Source organism: Cottoperca gobio, chromosome 18 (assembly GCF_900634415.1).
Source record: "Cottoperca gobio chromosome 18, fCotGob3.1, whole genome shotgun sequence".
NCBI lineage: Eukaryota > Metazoa > Chordata > Actinopteri > Perciformes > Bovichtidae > Cottoperca > Cottoperca gobio.
The window spans coordinates 11809489-11824442 of record NC_041372.1 but is presented as its reverse complement, the minus strand read 5'-3'; the positions used below and the strand labels follow the sequence as shown (position 1 = coordinate 11824442).

Genomic DNA, 14954 nt, shown 5'->3' with positions numbered 1-14954 from the left:
TTTGCACGTTTTATATTAATTGTAAGTAGCATACCAAATACCAGAAGTAAAAATGTTACAGGACTGATATCATTGCTTCATATACAGATCTTCTTGATTGACAGGTGCATCGGTAGGAAATGGTTCATACACGTTTTGCTGTATTTATTTGTTGCTTCTCTCTCGCCCCCCTGCAGGTGAAGGCGGCTCTAGCCTGCACAGCGTTCACAAGCGAAAACACAAAAAGCACAAGAAGCACAAGAGGAAGCACCACAGCTTTCCCGAGGCCCCGGAGCCCGAGCCTGTGGTGGTTCCTCGGCCTCCTCCGCAGCTACGACTCAAGATCAAACTGGGCGGACAGACGCTGGGGACCAAGAGGTGAGGCGGGAGGTCGGTTTGTGTCAGTGCTCAGTTTCATCTCAACCCAATCACTCGGGTGAGCTTCTCTTTCCTGTCTGTCACAGTGTTCCCACCTTCACCGTGCATCCCGGTGTGGCTTGTCCTCCCTCTCCCTTGATGATTATTAATAATGTTCATGACGATGATGATGACGACGACGACGACGATGATGACGACGACGACGATGAGCCCTCTGTGCCTTTGGAGCAGTATCGGGCCTGGCTGGGTAAGTTACAAGTACTTTATGCTAAGATACTAAATACTGGAGCTTGATGAATAGTTCTGTCCTGTTAGAGAAATCATCTGGGGCGTATGAATCAGAATATTATTTAACCAGTTGAGATAAAAAAAATATTAGATGGCAGCCAAGTCATCACACACTTAACATAAAATTCAAAACGGTTCAAATAGTACAAACTAATGTCCACAATAATTCATTCAGTCATTTCATACTTTATGGCTGCGGTTCCCAAACTAGGGTTCTCGTTCCCACATAGAGTCCAAAGATAAATCTAGGGGGGGGGTCACAGAGTAATGTTTATTTTCTGACATTCCTCTAATTCTTCTAAACATTTGACACCTTTTTAAAAAATCTATTTTGGCCTCCAAATATAACAATCTGAACCGCTCACAACTCGTGTCCACACTGAGGTCAGGGGTCATAAGTAAACTTTTCTTTGAGTTGGTCACAAGGCATTAAGGTGAAACACTGTGTAGAAATGGAGACCGATGGATCCCTAGAACAGAAGGACAAATGCAACCGGAAGTATTAAGTGAACTTTAACTTGCGAGAACACTGGTACAGTACTTTTAAAGTCTGTCTATACTTCTATTATAGATTACATTAATAGTTTTACAAATTGACCTTTTAATGGGTTTTTGTACAACTTCCACTGAATTCTAAAGAAACAATTTCCCTTTTTATTCACATGAATAACTTTTCTAACTGTCAGGAGCAGTTAATACAAAAGAACTTTATATTAGTGTTCCGTTGTACCGTGGCCAAGACCGTTTTCTGGCCTTGGTCGGACAATAAATTCATCTTGTTTATCTGGTTTGTATTGTGTCAGATGAAGACAGTAACCTGGCCACATCCCCTATGCCAGACATAGACTCAGACTCCATGATGGTGGTGCCCGTGGACGAGGAGGAGAGGTGGCTGGACGCGCTGGAGAAAGGCGAGCTGGACGACAACGGAGAGCTGAAGAAGGAGGTGGACGAGTCTCTGCTCACAGCCAGACAGGTGAGGAAGAGCAGAAGCAGGAACGATGTGTACTTCAGTTTGTTCACAGTGAAATGTGTAAGATATGGACAGAGGTTTATGTTGACAAAGATGTCTGTGTGTTGCTGAGAGAATGTGGCTCGGCACAGTAGCTGTAAACGTGCATCCCTGAGTGTTTGTGTTTGTGTGTGTTCAGAAAGCCCTGTTACACAAGCAGCAGAGCCAGCCTCTCCTGGAGCTCCCCATGGGTTACAAGGAGAAAGAGATGACCGTGGAGATGATGCAGAAGCGGGAGGAACGAGCCCGAAAGAGACGCCTGCAGGCTGCCAAGAAGGCGGAGGAGAGCAAGAACCAGACAATAGAGAGACTGACTAAAACCAGCAAGGCCAAGATCAAAAGCATGCGAGAGAGGAAGTCCAAGCTGAACCAGAGTCCCATGGTCCGGTACAGCGACTGCGCCCTGGGCATGGCCATCTCCTTTCCCACTGGGGTCTCCGCTCCGGCCCCGACGCCTCCGTGTCCTGCACCAGCAGCCCCGGTGAACTGCGGACTCAGCGGCTGCACCAACCTCAAGAAGTACTCCTGCTCACAGACCGGGGTTCCCCTCTGCAGCCTCGAGTGTTACAAGAGGAACCTGCTGCTCGTTCAGAGCGCGGCCTGAACTCTAAAATATTCCAAGTGGACGCAGATTCTGTTGTTACGCTGGGATGTGATGAAGGTGCGCACAGTCCACGCGGTCATAAACATTTGATGGCATTTGCGCTACACGGATGCTTGTGAAGGTTTAACTTCACAACTAAGAATGTGGAGTTACTTTTCATGTACTTGTCATAATAATGGCTTTCCCTGCAGTTACACAAATCAATTATGTTCATTATCAAATGTTAAGATCTAAAACGTCTGTATTATACAATATTTATGATTTCCTTTGCAGAAGATACATCAAATTAATATTTTTGTATACGTTTGGAGAAAGTAGAGCATTATTTCCACTTGCTCGGACATGATGTTGTAGAGACAAAGGTGGTCAAAGAATAAAAGACTGTATTATACATCTTTCATCAAGTTTGTAACAAATGACTCATTTCCCATACAAAACTGTACATCTTAAATTACGTAACAAATGAAAAGTTTTCCTAACACTGAAAGCAAAAACCTTATTTGCTCTGTCAGACATTTTATTGGTCCAGCTTAGTAAACTGTCGGGGCGACTGCTCTTATCAGAGTGTCTGAGGTATTCACTGATCGAGTGGCTGTTCAGTTACACAAACATGACCAGAGCCGAGCTGCTATTTGCTTATCGCTGCTGTCGGGCCGCAGTCGGCTCTGCCGTTATCTGCAGCAAACCGTCTGTGAAAGACTCCACGCAGCCAACGATCACAGAAGCACCTGAGAATTCAACAGATGCTACGAGAAATGTTGTTTGTGTGTCCTTCAATGTCACAATGATCACAAGGCCAGGCCGAAGGAGAGTCTGAAGGCCATCTCTACGGGCACCTCTGCCACCGAGTCATGGAAGCACACGTAGAATTCCTGAGGGACGGGCTCCAGCAGCATCCGCCTGGAAGACAAAAACTAAATGAAATTGCTCTGATTTTGCAGAGAATGGTTGAGAAGTTATGCAGAGGCATATAAAGTAAGGTCAGTGGATACAGCTGACGTACCCTATAACCCAGTAAGTCATGGTGGGAGCAGGCTTCCTGTGGTCGGTCCAGTTCTCAGGTTTACACTGAAACAGGACCCCGTGTTCCTTCACTGGACCCAGACCCCAACCCCCGCCCTGAGGCCGGTCTGCAGCCCGACGGCCCTGCAGGAGGACGGACCACATTGAATCAGTGCATTCAAATGTATACAAGGTTATTTCCATGGATGGTGACCTGAGCTGAGACTTCCAGAGGGACAGATCAGGAGACTACAGCTTCTATTGTTCGGTGAGATATGGTCTGCATGCCTGTAACTGGACTCACCCTGGCGGGCAGGCTCTGCTGAAACGCGGCCCGTATGGAGAGGCAGCAGTGGTGGAAGTTGCGGATGAGCTGTGGGTGGATGGAGCCGCTGAGCTGAGCCACCTCTCTGTTAGTCGGAGCGATGAAGATCCCCTGAACAGTCTCCATCAGGACGTAGTGGAACAAGGTGTTCTCTGCACCCGAGGTCAGTCTGTCACAATGAGAAGATTTAGGTGCTCTGGCCATCATGCATCATATGTGCAGTTAGAACGAAAAGAAAAAGATTATTTTACTTCATGGTGTTGTACATCTCCTCCGTCTCCCTCTCCGTCAGGGTCTTCTTCAGCGTGCCCAGGTGGAATGGGTTTGGGTGCTTCCTCCTAGGAATCTGATGTCAAAGCACAAGACTTAGTGGTCTCAAGTTATTCTGCTCTGTCTAACATTTAATGAATAATCTGACCTTTCCTTGTATTCCTGGAACTACGGGGGGGGGGTTAGTGAGAGCTTTGTAGATAACTAACTGTACCTTGAAGAGGCCTCCGCTGCCTCCACTCCCATCAGACCCTCCAGACGTCAGGGAGTCCCGACGCCCCACCAGCCTTCTCCCTGACTCCGGGGTGGAATGTGGACTGAGGCCGGGAGCCAGTGAGGTCTGCCCTGCCCCAGCATCCATCTGTCCCTCACTCCCGCTGTCCGACAGGCTTCTCTGGGGGCTGGACCTCCGGGCCTTCTCCCCGAACAGGCTGCGGCCTCTGTACCCTGTGGAGGAGCCTTTAACTGCGCCGGCTAGCTTGCTGAAGACGGGGGAGGAAGAGGCCGCGCTGACCAGGCGGTCGCGGGCCGCGGCAGCAGGCAGGAACCAGTCAGCACAGGACAGGCAGGGAGCAGGTGGAGCGTTCAGACGCTCCTCAATACCTGCCTCCAACACCTCCAGCTGCAGCAAGGTGGCCTTCACCTGGAGTCAGAGGGTCACTTTAAATGTGTGTATACACATGTAGTTGTGAAATTCCCAGTTACCGTCTGAGCTCTACACCTTCCTCGTTAGTATAGTGGACAGTATCTCCGCCTGTCACGCGGAAGACCGGGGTTCGATTCCCCGACGGGGAGTATTTATTGCACCAGGAAGCAACTATTAACCTTGTTCGGGAAGAATGCACGTAAAATATGTTAGGAATTTACTTTGAAGGTTCACCTGATCTACGTAAACACAATCAGGACCTGGAGAGCCCAAAGCTGGTGACGCACAGCCTCCTGCCTCCAGCAGCACACACTGCATGAAGTGTCTCTGAGGGAGAGAAAGAAATACAAATGAGTTGAGCCGTAAACAAGAATAGAAATTGGGCAATGACGTGCACAACGAGGGGGGATTCGCCTCCTTACCAGACCCACTATGAGGAGGAAGTGCCGTCCTTGCGGCTGGCTGTAGCCTGGGGCTGTGCTGCTGCTGCTGCTGCTAGCTCTCTGCTGGGGGAACACCTCCCTCCAGATGACCAGCTGCCCCACCCGCTGCTCAGAGGCCAGCGGCAGCAGGCAGTAGTGCTGGCAGTACAGGCACACATCCAGCAGGTCCTCTTTAGGCAGATGGTTGGCGATCAGGTAGGACTGGAAGGTGAGCGTGTGGACGATTTAGTCAACAAGTGATGTAAATGTAAAGTTTGGATTTATTTTCCCTCTTGAAGACGTATAGAACATTTTAACAGATGATTTGTCACTTATCCATAGAACAGGCTTGTTATGCCGTCTTGTGTGAAAGGTCATCTTCTGTTAGCTGGGGGGGGGGGGGGAGCTGCCTGGACAGTTGGGCAGCGTCAGGGGAGGATATAAATATGATGGCTGCTGGTGTATCACCTACCTTGTAGAACAAACAGGAGCCAAGAATTACATACAGACGCCTCAGGCCAAAGAAGTCCTCAGACTGTTAAAGAAACAAAGACAAACGTAAAAATGCAACCCACATATGGGAGGAAGCTTATATTAGTAAAACAAGGGAACCGACATGGTTTAAAGTTTGACGAATTATCAAAAGAGTTTAATAAAGATCACCTATTTCATTTGATTACTTCCTGTCTCTCACTTTGTCTCAGCTGAAGGTGGCTTCATGTAATCAGTTAATGCTGCACGTACAAGGGACAAACCAGACCCCATGAGCTCATTAACAATGCAACACACACACACACACACACACACACATACGCACGCACACAAAGACTAAAATAGTCTAACCTTCTCCTCTCTCCTGCTGAGGACAGAAGACAGATGGCATCTCAACATGTAACTAATGAGCAGCAGGATAACGTGAACGACTGATGTGACTCTTTATCCTCCTCCATGTCCGTCCCTAACAGGTGGCATACATTTAAAACTACGTTAAGCTTGTAAGACAGCAGTGCTGCCAGTGTTTTCTCACCATTTCTCCAAAATCAGAAGACTCGAAATCAGAGAGAACAGTATCCACCTCCATCTGTGGACAGAGCAACTCAAACGTAAGCTTAATAACATTTAATTATTAGCACAGCAAAGATAATACATGTTGTATTTCTTATGTTTTTATCTATAGACTTGTTGATCCATACTGTAAGTATCAGCAGTGGACACTAGAGGGCGCCATAGCGACATTATCACTCGACAAACTGACAGACAAAGAGCTGTAATCACTATATTTACTTCTGCTCCAACACTTCATTGAATCCATACATAATAAAAAAAATTAAATCCAAGTCTCCACACACACACACACACACACACACACACACACACACACACACACACACACACACACACACAGACAGACAGAAATGCACCTTGATTTCTGGAGGCAGCGTGAGCCATCGGACCGCCGGCAGTCCGTCGAGAAAAAGGGTCCCCGAGACGTCGGGGGTCGGGGCGGAGGAGCCGTCCCTCAAGCGAGATGGCTGGATGAGCTGCTGGAAGAACAGGCAGAAGAAGTGGTCCAACCTGGGAGCATGGTCCGCTTTACAGAACGCACTGCAGAGGACACGAGATGACAAACGAGTGTCACGATAACAGATAAAGGTTATTTTAGGAGTGAGACAACGAAGACTTTGTTTAAAATCCAGCTGGAAAATGTCCCTTTGCTTTGAAACGCTCAGTTTTCAGCTTGTATTAAGAAGACAAAATGACCGACTCACCTGTCTAAGGAGCCGTACATCACTTTTAGTGTGCGGACTACGTCTCCCACCACCATCTGCAGATACAGCAGTGGGACCCTGGAGGGGAACAGAATAAACTTCAGCTTCAGCAGGTCTCATCAAATCTTTAGACGAGCCGCCAGCAAAAACATTTTTGTACGTTTTTCTACACGTGGGTGTTCCTCAACATTCAATCTATTTGCTTTTAAGCATGAATGAGGTTATTTCTCATCCGAGATGATGATTGATCGTGCTGAAATTAAAAAAGGCTTCTTCACGGAGGTAATCATCCTGCCAACAAAAGAAGAAGTAAGCACATGTGCGCATTGAAATAGCTTTTACAGATCGTGCTCTTAAAGATCATTCATTCAATAAGCTGTGTGTGTGTTTGACGCTGCCTCCCTCTACCTCTCAGCGGGGAGGCCGATGACCACCAGGTTGTTGCTCTCCTTCCAGTAGCCCACATGTACCAGCTGTTTCCCGAGCAGGAGAGAAGAACTAAGGGGAGACAAAATGTGCCATCACGACCACATTCAAAAGCGATTTAGCTTTTCTTTGTGCTGCGTCACCTACCTGAGTATCCGCCCTCCTGTGACGTTCTCCAGCATGTCACACAAGGTGAGGAAGATCCCCCGCACTCCTTTCAGCTGGCCGGATGCTTCAGACGCCGGGTACTGGTACAAGATCTCCTCCTGCAGACACATTCACGCAGAGATATCTGGTTAAAGTGTGGCACATATTATCAAATAGTTTTCAACTAAACTATATTGTGATAACTTCTCTTCACTGGATGAAATACGAACACTTATTTCTGCAACACAGACCACAAAGCCGAGACGAGAGAGAGCGCGCTTCGGGCAGAATCAGTGCATTGTTTGTAATATTGGTATTCCTCCCAGCATGCTGGCAACTTTAAAGGATACAGGATAAGAGCCGAGCCGCTGAGGGGATAAGAGGACGGAGCGCTGGGTGAGGGGATAAAGAACTTAATGAACGGGCCCCTTGTAGTCTTGCCAACCAGAACAAAGAAACAAGAACAACACTTCAGTTACATCTCGTCAGTACAAACGTAAAACAAAAAGCTCAGATCAAATAAATCACAGCTAAGATTCAAAAAAACATCACGGCCGCTCCAAATTCTACCCTACAATCAAAAGACTTAAAAAATCAAAGTCAGTGTTCTTGCACGACACTGTCATTTAGAAAATCAACCACGGGCTGATGTGGCTGCAGACGAGCCGTACCTCCACTGAATGTTTAGGTCTTTGGCTTGCAGATACACAAAAAGGAACTGCAGAAGCATGAAGTACAGCCATAAAGAAAGCATCAAGCTGCCAATAGTGGTCCACAGGGAAGATGTGATTACAGTGTAGGACGTGTTGGTCAGGAAACACACGCTGGGATCAACACTTCACGACAAGGGAATATACAATGGATCTAAAATAGTGCCCTGAGCATGGATCCGCTCAGAGAGGCCTGTGTGTGGACAGCATGAAAATGACAGGAGCTGTGCTTGGGGGGGGGGGGGGGGAGAGCGCCTCAACTTCTCTCCTTTCTCTCTGTTTTCTGTTAGTGACACCCGCCGGCGTTGAAAACCTTCAAGAGCTTTCTGTGAAAGTCTGCCTCGCATCAGAGTAAGCTTTCCACTCCTTGCTTTGGGATTTCCTACACAACTCAAGTCATTCTTAACACTCAATTATCAGAATACACCTCTGTACTTAAGTATGTTTCAATGTTTCAAATCCACATTAATGTGGCTGCTCAGAGTCAAAGTCATGCTCAGGTTTCCCCAAGACCCACCGTCCTTCCATAGGGATGGAAAAACATGTGATCATCCAGGGGTTTGGATGTCTGTTTCCCACGAAGGAGCTCTTTTATCTACATTTCAAGCTGTCTAAGTTCTTTGTAAGCGAGCGGGAGCGTAAAGGCAAGGCCAGACACTCATTCACATGATATGCCCGGTTATTAAAGCGCAAAACTGTTCGTCCCTGGGTGGGCTTGAACCACCAACCTTTCGGTTAACAGCCGAACGCGCTAACCAATTGCGCCACAGAGACTGGTTCTCAGAGGGGAGGCGTGGCCTAAATATATATCACCACTCTTCCTAAGCAAATACTGTGTTTTGTTTCACAGCTCTTTCCTGGAGCTGGAAATGTAGAAAGAAATTGACTGAAGGAACCTTTTAGTTTCGGCCAAAACGGCTAAGATGAGGTTTAAATGTAAGTTTAGGCAGGAGTCTCTCCTCTTTAAAGGTTTGTGGTATTATTTGTAATTTATTATTGAATGTTTCATCATACATTTTATATACTGACCTCGTCCTGCGGTGATGCCGAGTCCAGTTTAAGTGAGAGGTACATGACAATGTGCGGGATGTGTCCTATGGACATCTGAAGCTCGGCCGTGTCCTCCCCCCACAGCAGACGCACCAGCTGGCTGACTGGAGGAGACCCCTTCGTCTTACGGACGGATGAAGTGTTTCCAACACTGCTGCTGCCCACCAGAGCCTCCGTCTCCAACATCAGCCTCACCTGGCAGAGAAGAGAAGGTGGTTTTGAAAGTCCAGTACAAGTAATTAAGAAGGAGTATAGAAAGAATAGGACACAAGAACACATTTATTCTGTTATAATATCATTGCATCAGCCTGCCCACCACATTCAAGTCAGCCACGATGGCTCCACATGATTATACTTGGCAAGAACTTTTAACTCATGTGTCTGTTGTAGGAAAATAGAGGTGTGCGTGAGTGGCGTGCTTCCAAAAGGGGAGAAAAGCTTCAATCATTACACAATAATTCAGCAAAAAGCCTGAAAAGTGAATAGCAGGATGGTGATCGTCAGAGAGAAAGTGACACCAACATGCAGACCGAACCGCAGCATAACAAATAGCAGGGGTCTGAGCGTGTTGGACCAAATTAAAACCAGACCTCTGCAGCCCGAAGACACAGTGGCATGACAACACACTGCAGTATTTTATTTCTTTTGTTTTTTTTTTTACTTTCCATGCCACAGTTCTCCATTTTACCATTCATAGAAAGTCACAGTGAGGAAAAAGGAAACAGAGCTGCATGGAAATCCAACAAGCACGCACACGGAAACACGTGCAACCAAGCTGCACGGCAGGAGGAGAAGCTGCAACAACCGTGTTGACCTTATGTGTTAAATCTACATTTAAATCTTGTACGTCAGATTATATATCTAGCAGAGGCTCAAAGAACTCACACATTCAGATACCACACATCAGAAATACCCCAGGATGTCATGGTGATATACAACATACAAAACACCTCCCATGCATTAATACAGTTTAAACTTGCACATCATTTGTGGAAACACACTGCGCATGCTTTCCTCCCGACAATACCAAATCCTAAGGCAATATAATGCTGTGTGTCCGTACGTCTGAGGAGTTTCCCCTGACTGAGACGGCAGACCGACGGCACCACAGTGGAGGGATTTGACCTCAAACCACCATGGACCTTGCAGATCCAGTTATAAGCTTCAACTGCTAACTGGACATGCCCCCCAACTACATGTTGGTGTTTGTCTGGAACACAGAATGTGAAATATGCCATATACTGAGCACTCTATGGCCGCTTACATTGTTTTAAAGACGCATAGCTTTTTAGAATGGAGGAGTCCAGCGTCTGCGACTAACCTAAGAAAGCCATTTAAGTATGCTGCAAGAAATAAATGGGGTGTTGGGGGGGTCATTACTTTCCAAAAATGTGGGTAGACCTCGATCTACCAAATATGTTGAAGAAAACAAATATCATATTCCCTGGTCAAAAACGTTGAAACTGTATTTTTCTAATCCAGCAATCACTCCCAGAACTGTCCAAGGCCTGTCAGCATTAACCACAGGCCACCCGCCCCCCCCAGCAGGCGCCTGCTTCTGGGCTGCCAGCCATTTTATGAGTATTATTAAAGAAGATCAGAGTAGTGGTGGAACATCATGTGATGTGTACCTTTCAATTTGGGACGAGTCCTGGAAGTGAAAGGTAGACATTGTGAAAGGGATATCCGCAATTCTACAGGACTTCACGAAGGATGCACGAAATAGCTTCGATTAGATCGAGACGAGGGAATCAAACTCAGACGTGAAGAACGGGAGACGAGCAGGCTAACCCGAAATCTGAGAAATCACTGGGTAAAGAGTCCGAGAGGGCTAACTGCAGCACTTTCTCTCATCAGAAATAATAAGGATGTGGTTAGACTGGAGTGAGCTCTCCTCGGAATTCCAGACTGTTGATGTCAGTCATTTATAGATGGACACACACACACACACACACACACACACACACACACACACACACACACACACAGTCATGCACACGAATGATGGAGCCGCTGAGGCTGTAAGGGTTAGTAAAGGGCACGGTGGACTGACTTTAATACTAATATTTGTTGCACCACAAATAATAAGAACTGTCTGTGTTCCCTCACACAGACACCCCATCCTCCAACACACACACACACACACACACACACACACACACACACACACACACACACACACACACACACACACACACATTCTGTCGGCAATACGACTCCATTTCAACGTTTGTTTTTGAGAGTCATCGTGGTGCCTCAGGAACCTTGTATTTTTCCAAAACATCTCCTCCGCTCCGTCGCTACAATGTAATTTAGTTTCCGACTACATCTTCTAATCATCCGAGCTTCCAATCCCACAACAGCTTCCTGTGGGCACCGTGCTTACCGTCAGCCCGTGCACACTCTGTCATTTGCAAATTCCTACTTTTTGTAAAAAGTCACAACTGGAGGCACGGACCTGAGTTGGTCCCGGGATGCAGGACAGAACCCGCTCGATGTTCTCCGACGTCACGTCCACATCGTCCACTGCTACGAGCACATCGCCTGAACACGGCACACAGAAAAGCAAACGTATCAGTCGCAGACCTAGAAAATAGGTAATGCGAATAAATAATGCGATTGGTGAATGTTGAACAAGCTGGTTTAAAATCCGGGGACCAAGAAATTGGAATTAAAACCCAGTAAAGGGTCAACAGAGCTTCAGCTGCTCGTGTGAAGGGAGACAGCTCAGTAACCGACCTAGTTCAGGTATTTAACCGCTCTAATTGTTTAAACATGTAGCCGTGCTGCATAAAAGCTTCTCTAAACAGTAACTCGTGTGGGTAGGACTCATGTCCTTTGTGGGGAAGCTCCACTGGCGTTGCTGCGTCTGCTGTCCGATCATTAACCCCGATAGAAGACAATCACTTCGGAGGAGTCGAGCTTTCAAGCAGATATACTTGCTGCTAAAAGTTGGCCATGAGAAGTAGCTATTAAACATCCCGCACACATTTTAATAACAACTTTGTGGTTTTACAACACAGACCTAAAAAGGGAAACTATGATAATGATTGGAATCACTTTGTAGTCGTTACTCTGGACTGATCGCACTCAAACAGCCCGGCTGTATAGAGACAGCATCATGCAGACCGAGTTCTTACATTCCTTCAGAATAATAATAATCATATCCACTCATTATGTAGGCTTTGGCCTCTTTCTCTCAATAAATCACACTCGGACTGTGTTGTAATAATTGGAGCCCGTGCTTTGGCAGTGCATGCGTGTGTGTGGTGGGGAAATGAATGAGTCAGCGCTGGTTCATGACTCCACAGATGACGGTTGTTGAAATCAGAACTGCTGCGTAGCTGCAGTTTCCTGAGGGGCAATTGGTTCTTTTAGGAGGATGGAGAGAGAGTCTTCTGCAGAAGGTCAGTCACAAAAAGTTATATGTTGTTCTTAAAGTTTCTCAGATGCATCCCTCCTCTTGCTGATACATTAGGGTACCCCATGACTGCAGCTCTCTCCGCTGAAACGAGGACATTCATCTTGTTCATTCTGGTAATATTTGTATAATAATTAATAACAGCTGTTGACATTGAAGTATGGTCTTACCTATTAGGATTTGGCCACATTTGATGGCCGGGCTGTTCGGTATTAATCCATGAACGGACAGTCTTTCCTCCTGTGTGACCTCTGCAGGTGCTCCCTGCCCTCTGCTCCAGGAGGGCCGATGTACAACCCCCAACAGCGCTTCCAGCAGGCCTCCACTGAGAGGTGTTGAAGAACCTCCAAGACGTTTAGGGTTGAGGTAGACACACACTTCCTTCAGCTGCTGCTGCTGAACCGTCACACCCTGCCTTTGACCGGGCTGGTTCTTCAGGATGGATGCTGGAGGTGACGATAAATTTGAGTTTTCTTTACCCCCGTCCTTCCCTCCTCCTCTGCGCTGAGATGGCCGGCGTTTTCTCCTCAAGATCCTGGCTAGCCTCTTAAGTGTGGGCTCACCTTTTGTCCGTGAACTGCATCGCTGCTTCTTGTTTTGCTCCGTGATGATCTCGGCCTCCTTTTCGCTGAAGCGGACATGATTAGTGGCCACACCTCGATTGGCGGCGGCTTGGGCCAACGCAGCCTCCTCTTCGCCCTCACTCAGCTCCAGGTAGAAGAGCTCGCCATTCTTCTGGATGTCATCCAGCCATTCTGGTTCCAGGTCACTGAGAGGGTACATGAGTAGAGATGTATTACACATTGCTTGAGATATATATATCATAGAGTATCACTACTATATGTACAAAGCGTAATCACATGCTTGACCAAAAATGGTGGAAGTTAAAAGGAGAGAATTTTTGGTTTCTCTTTTTTTAAACCTGCTTTGAAGAACCTGTGGTCTGCAGCTTTGACTCGATATCCATAAATTTACTGAGGATGGCAAGAACCATACAATTATTTATGATGGTTTACCTCCCAAACTCAAAACACTCCCCAGAAGCTATGAAAAGCACGAGGGAGGTGGAGGTGGAAACTGTGTGGACCTCCCTCTTTAGCAAAGCTGCCTGACACAAAACAAACTCTTTTTAGAGTATGAGTGTAAATGAATTACCTAAAAACAGCCACATACCAAAGCTTACGTTTTATATGTGCAATGTAAACAATGAAAATGACTGTTTAAGTGTCAAGTTACAGCATCTCCTGCTCACAAACGTGTCTGCGGACCAGCATCTGATGCAATCCTCAGTATCTTCACATGTTCTCACATTACCATCTGCACGTTTCTAGTCTTAGAGTCAAGTGATCTTCTTACTCAGAGTAGTCGGAGCTGTTGAAACTCGACGTGGATTCACAGAAACTATCGTTGTCGTGCTCCCCGGCACCGTTTCCTTCCGTAGAAAGAGTTTTTCCGGTACACTTCCGGGCGTTTGCGAAGGCCATTTTGTTCACAAGACGTTGTAGTTCCCACGCAATCGTGAAATGCTTCTTTAAAAACCCTCAACTTTCAAAACAAACGGCGATATTCGCTCGCCATGTTGGACGCGTTGACGAGCTGGCTGGTGTGTTGTCACGTGACGCGGAAACACCCAGTCTGATTGGTGGACGGTGCAGTTGCCCCTAACAACCGCAGAAGCGTTCTGTTCGTTGCTGTCTTGGCAATGGGGCGAGCGCGCGCTAGTTTACCAGGCAGCACGAGACTCTCATCGCGCTGAATAATGCAGTTACCAACAAGACAACACCTGCACGTACTAAATGGGGAAATTAAATTAACATTTTACTAAAAACTGTAAAAGTATTTAAAGAAATACAATAAAGATTATCACGTGGGGTGAAATGTATGAAAACCACGCTGACTTCTGACTGCTACAACACTTAAAAGGACCCCATAATAATGTTTATTATTCATATAAATTCTGCTTCAATTCAGTTGTTAACTGTGAGAATGAATGCTAATAAACTTCATTTTGTTGCACCTCCCTGCAGACCTGCACGAGGTTTTTAAATCCCCTCCGGTATTCAACAAAGTGCCTCTGATCAAACAAAAGCACACTAATTTAGGTTTGTAAAACAAATAAGATAAGTGTGTAAACGCTTTACTGACCTGTAAAGGAGAACACTGCGAATAGAGTCGAAGTCCTCCAAGTTTTTAGAGAATGAACCTCCATCTATAGAAATGCTGAACATCATTTGTGCGTCATGTTTTCGCCGGGACAAACAACGCTGCGTTAACTTAAATTGTCCGGTTTATGAAGATGCAATTTAAAACTCCAAGGAGGTTACCAAAACGTTTGGAAAACAGGTTGTCCTCAAGATCCAAATAATTCCTTTCCTCTGCCCCGTATGAAGTTTCTGACAGCATTGAACGCCACCATGCAGGCTGAACTGAGTCTGCAAGAGCAGAACCAATCCTCCTCCCATTTCTCACGTCAATCACTGACACGGTTCAACACCAACGCTATTC

The 14954-nt window shown here is 46.5% G+C and overlaps 2 protein-coding genes and 2 non-coding genes across 8 annotated transcripts in view; 2 read left to right on the top strand and 2 right to left on the bottom strand.

Annotated features, from left to right (window-relative positions):
- The window catches only part of ino80b (INO80 complex subunit B), a 3898-nt gene extending 1239 nt beyond the window's left edge, over positions 1-2659 (top strand). The window contains exons 3-6 of one of the 2 annotated variants that reach the window (XM_029455398.1): positions 177-357; positions 444-604; positions 1485-1621; positions 1797-2659. In XM_029455398.1, the coding sequence (XP_029311258.1) occupies positions 177-357; positions 444-604; positions 1485-1621; positions 1797-2261 (944 nt within the window). In that variant the 3' untranslated portion in view covers positions 2262-2659. Of the gene's footprint in view, positions 1-176; positions 358-443; positions 605-1448; positions 1622-1796 lie in introns of both variants that reach the window. The other variant, XM_029455397.1, reaches the window with a different exon arrangement.
- Positions 2628-14954, bottom strand: intu (inturned planar cell polarity protein). 4 transcript variants are annotated; one of them, XM_029455390.1, is made up of 18 exons: positions 13806-14020; positions 13013-13218; positions 12620-12895; positions 11487-11572; positions 9008-9223; positions 7269-7387; positions 7104-7193; positions 6696-6773; positions 6348-6531; positions 5954-6007; positions 5399-5461; positions 4927-5148; positions 4739-4831; positions 4073-4501; positions 3840-3934; positions 3568-3757; positions 3265-3407; positions 2628-3161 (listed from the first exon to the last, which is right to left on the bottom strand). In XM_029455390.1, the coding sequence occupies exons 1-18, from the start codon at positions 13931-13933 to the stop codon at positions 3050-3052; spliced, it is 2784 nt and encodes a 927-aa protein (XP_029311250.1). In that variant the 5' UTR covers positions 13934-14020; the 3' UTR covers positions 2628-3049. The 4 variants fall into 4 exon arrangements, with proteins under 4 accessions (XP_029311250.1, XP_029311249.1, XP_029311248.1 ...); XM_029455389.1 differs by lacking the exon at positions 13806-14020 and adding an exon at positions 14595-14954 and having other exon boundaries at positions 12620-13218; XM_029455388.1 differs by having other exon boundaries at positions 12620-13218.
- trnad-guc (transfer RNA aspartic acid (anticodon GUC)) lies at positions 4582-4653 on the top strand. The gene has a single exon. It is a non-coding gene; the product is annotated as a tRNA-Asp (tRNA).
- trnan-guu (transfer RNA asparagine (anticodon GUU)) lies at positions 8679-8752 on the bottom strand. The gene has a single exon. It is a non-coding gene; the product is annotated as a tRNA-Asn (tRNA).

Excerpts from the sequence above, each read along its gene's own strand:
- intu (XM_029455388.1), bottom strand. The coding sequence starts at position 13,933 with ATGGCCTTCGCAAACGCCCGGAAGTGTACCGGAAAAACTCTTTCTACG. Across the intron at positions 5,462-5,953 it reads CTTCTGATTTTGGAGAAATG|TCTGAGGACTTCTTTGGCCT; the intron begins GTGAGAAAACAC and ends TTTCTTTAACAG. Across the intron at positions 3,935-4,072 it reads GCAGCGGAGGCCTCTTCAAG|ATTCCTAGGAGGAAGCACCC; the intron begins GTACAGTTAGTT and ends CTTTGACATCAG.